This window comes from Triticum dicoccoides, chromosome 3A (genome assembly GCF_002162155.2).
Source record: "Triticum dicoccoides isolate Atlit2015 ecotype Zavitan chromosome 3A, WEW_v2.0, whole genome shotgun sequence".
NCBI lineage: Eukaryota > Viridiplantae > Streptophyta > Magnoliopsida > Poales > Poaceae > Triticum > Triticum dicoccoides.
In genome coordinates this window covers 528556405-528557786 of record NC_041384.1, presented here as the reverse complement: position 1 = coordinate 528557786, position 1382 = coordinate 528556405, and the positions used below count along the sequence as shown (strand labels likewise).

General features: G+C 59.3%; 1 protein-coding gene across 1 annotated transcript; it reads right to left on the bottom strand.

The window, feature by feature from the left end:
• Positions 1-306: 306 nt before the first annotated feature.
• Positions 307-1376, bottom strand: LOC119272003 (transcription repressor OFP1-like). Its single transcript, XM_037553615.1, has one exon. The coding sequence runs from the start codon at positions 1347-1349 to the stop codon at positions 459-461; it is 891 nt and encodes a 296-aa protein (XP_037409512.1). The 5' UTR covers positions 1350-1376; the 3' UTR covers positions 307-458.
• Positions 1377-1382: the final 6 nt, after the last annotated feature.

The window sequence follows — 1382 nt, the reverse complement described above, 5'->3', positions numbered from 1 at the left end:
GATAAGAGTTCAAGTCCCAGACTTAACATTGATGTTTGTGTTTTTTTTTCTTGAATTTATTTCAGCCCCTCCTCACTAGGAGACGTTACTATCGACTACAAATGCGTTTGTGGCGACTTCATCAATCTCAAGATAATGTGCCGGCTCAGTGTACTCATAGGGGTAAGGTGTGTGTGCGTGCGTTCATAGATATGAGTGTATGCTCGTGTATGTGGGTGACTTTGATTGTACTGTGTTAAAGAAACAAAAAATTGAAAGAAAAAACATTCTTACCAAGCGGTCAGCTTGGAAGCTACCAACAAAGAATTGAAAGAAAACATTTTTTGGATAATGCGAGTACGGACAGCGCGTTTAGAGAAGAAAACAAGCAGCTGTCAAAAAGATCACCGTACTTCGTCAATTATGAACCACCGGCACTTGTTACATGGACGAACCGGTCGGCTGCGCGACAAGGAAGCTCAGCTGCGTGGCCGGCTGGTGACGGTGGCAATGCGGGCGGGGTTGAGCTCAAACCAGACCTGGCGGAACACCTTGACGATGCAGTCGTGGTGCTCCTCGGCGTTTAGCGCCAGGTAGCACGCCAGGAGCGTCTCCAGCTCCTCCGGCCGCCCGATGCGCTTGCTCGTGATCATCTCCACCATCGAGTTGCGGAACTCCCGCTGCGGGTCGCTCGTCCGCCGCACCACCGCGAACCTCTCAAGCCCCGACACGGCCGCCACGCTGCACCGCGGCGAACGGACGCGCACCGCTGCCAGCCTCGCGCCCGGCGTAGTCCTTCCGGAGAAGGACCGCCGCCCGCCTCCTCGGCGACGGCGCTGGTGGCTCCGAGGCCGCTTCTCTTCGTCCGTGTCGGACGGCAGCGTCAGCACCGGGGTCGGCGCCGTCTCCAGCACAAACTGCGGCGGGGAGGCAGCGCGAGAGAACGCGCTGAGGTGGCTGAGCGGTGGGAGATCGCGATCGCCGCCGACGGAGTAGTGGCGTCGGCGGGAGAGCTGGCGCGCGACCGCGGCCGTGGCCTCAGCCTCGGCGCCATCGTTGCCGACCGAGAGACGACGCGGCACGATATCGCTGGCCGCGGGTGACAAGGTATCTGCCGGGCTACTCCGTGATGCCGGGCTCGGGGTCGTGCCCTCATGGAAGCTGCCGCAGCCGCCGCCGGAGATCTTGGCCTCAGGCGCGGCATGCTTCTTGGGCTTAGAGGAAGCAGCGGCGGCATTGTGCTTAGCCGTGAGCTTGGAGAACCATGTGAGCAGCGAGAAGGCCGCCTTGCCCTTGCCGCTCTTGCTCTCTTCATGCGCTTGGTCTTGCTGCTGCTGCTTAGGAGTAGTTTTCACTCCCCACCACCTCATGGCTATCTGCTGCTCTCTCTCTCTCTCTCTCTC